Genomic DNA, 905 nt, shown 5'->3' with positions numbered 1-905 from the left:
GAAAGAGAGAGAGAGAGAGAGAGAGAGACAGAGAGAGACAGAGAGACAGAGAGAAAGCCAGGGGAAAGGGGTGGGGGAAGAAATGAGCAAATATTTCATTTTCAGATATCCACCGTCTACAAGAAACCACTATTATTGCACTTTGCAGTCACACAGCCAGCAGTACAAAATACCCCATCAGTTCACCCAGCCAGGAGAGTGACTGCAACAACGAACTTGTCGAACCTGGCGCAATGACCGGAACAGACAATTTTCACTGTCGCGTTATTGTACCAAGTGATTGCAAAGTGTTTTAAACGGCAGCTCACATAAAGTTGAAACTGAAACGCCTAGACTTGGTCAGAAAACAGGTCTATACAAAAAAGACTTGGTATACTTTAATGCAGTGAAGTCTCAGTTTTAGTTTAACCCTATCCGTACGTCGTGTTTTACTATCGTATCCATACGACGTGGGGAACTCTGTGCCACCACTTTCAAAGAGGAAATTTACTCGTTAATCCGATCCGTACGCTTTGCATAGCAGTCTGTCAAAATGATTTTCTTTTAGAAATACTGGAAGTTTTATAGAGATCTTTGCACTAGAAGTATTCTAACATGTGAAGAATACTACCCCAGGGGATACAAAATGACCCCAGGACATACGGATAGGATTTAGCAAGATTTTCACGGCCGAGGGTAGAATTCTCAGACACAGTCCTTGGCCTCTCACTGACGACCCCACTCTCAGTCTCACGTATTGACAAGGTTCTGCCATGTTTGTCTTTCCCAAGAACTGTACATGTATTATGAAAAGATTTGGGTAAACTGAGGTAGGAGCGGGAGTTGTTGGGGTTGGGGAAATGGGGTAGAGAGTGTCGAGGTAGGGGGCTATGTGGAGGTGGGGGAGAGGGGGGAAAGGGGGTTGG

At 45.0% G+C, this 905-nt stretch overlaps 1 protein-coding gene across 1 annotated transcript in view; it reads right to left on the bottom strand.

Annotated features, from left to right (window-relative positions):
• LOC106011128 overlaps nt 1-754 on the bottom strand; it is a 22826-nt gene extending 22072 nt beyond the window's left edge. The window contains exon 1 of the mRNA XM_013079708.2: nt 643-754. Within this exon, the coding sequence (XP_012935162.2) occupies nt 643-754 (112 nt within the window). The remainder of the gene's footprint in view (nt 1-642) is intronic.
• Nucleotides 755-905: the final 151 nt, after the last annotated feature.

The sequence above is a fragment of the Aplysia californica genome, unplaced genomic scaffold (genome assembly GCF_000002075.1).
Source record: "Aplysia californica isolate F4 #8 unplaced genomic scaffold, AplCal3.0 scaffold00061, whole genome shotgun sequence".
NCBI lineage: Eukaryota > Metazoa > Mollusca > Gastropoda > Aplysiida > Aplysiidae > Aplysia > Aplysia californica.
Note: the sequence above shows the minus strand (reverse complement) of the source record. Positions and strands in the feature narration are given on the sequence as shown.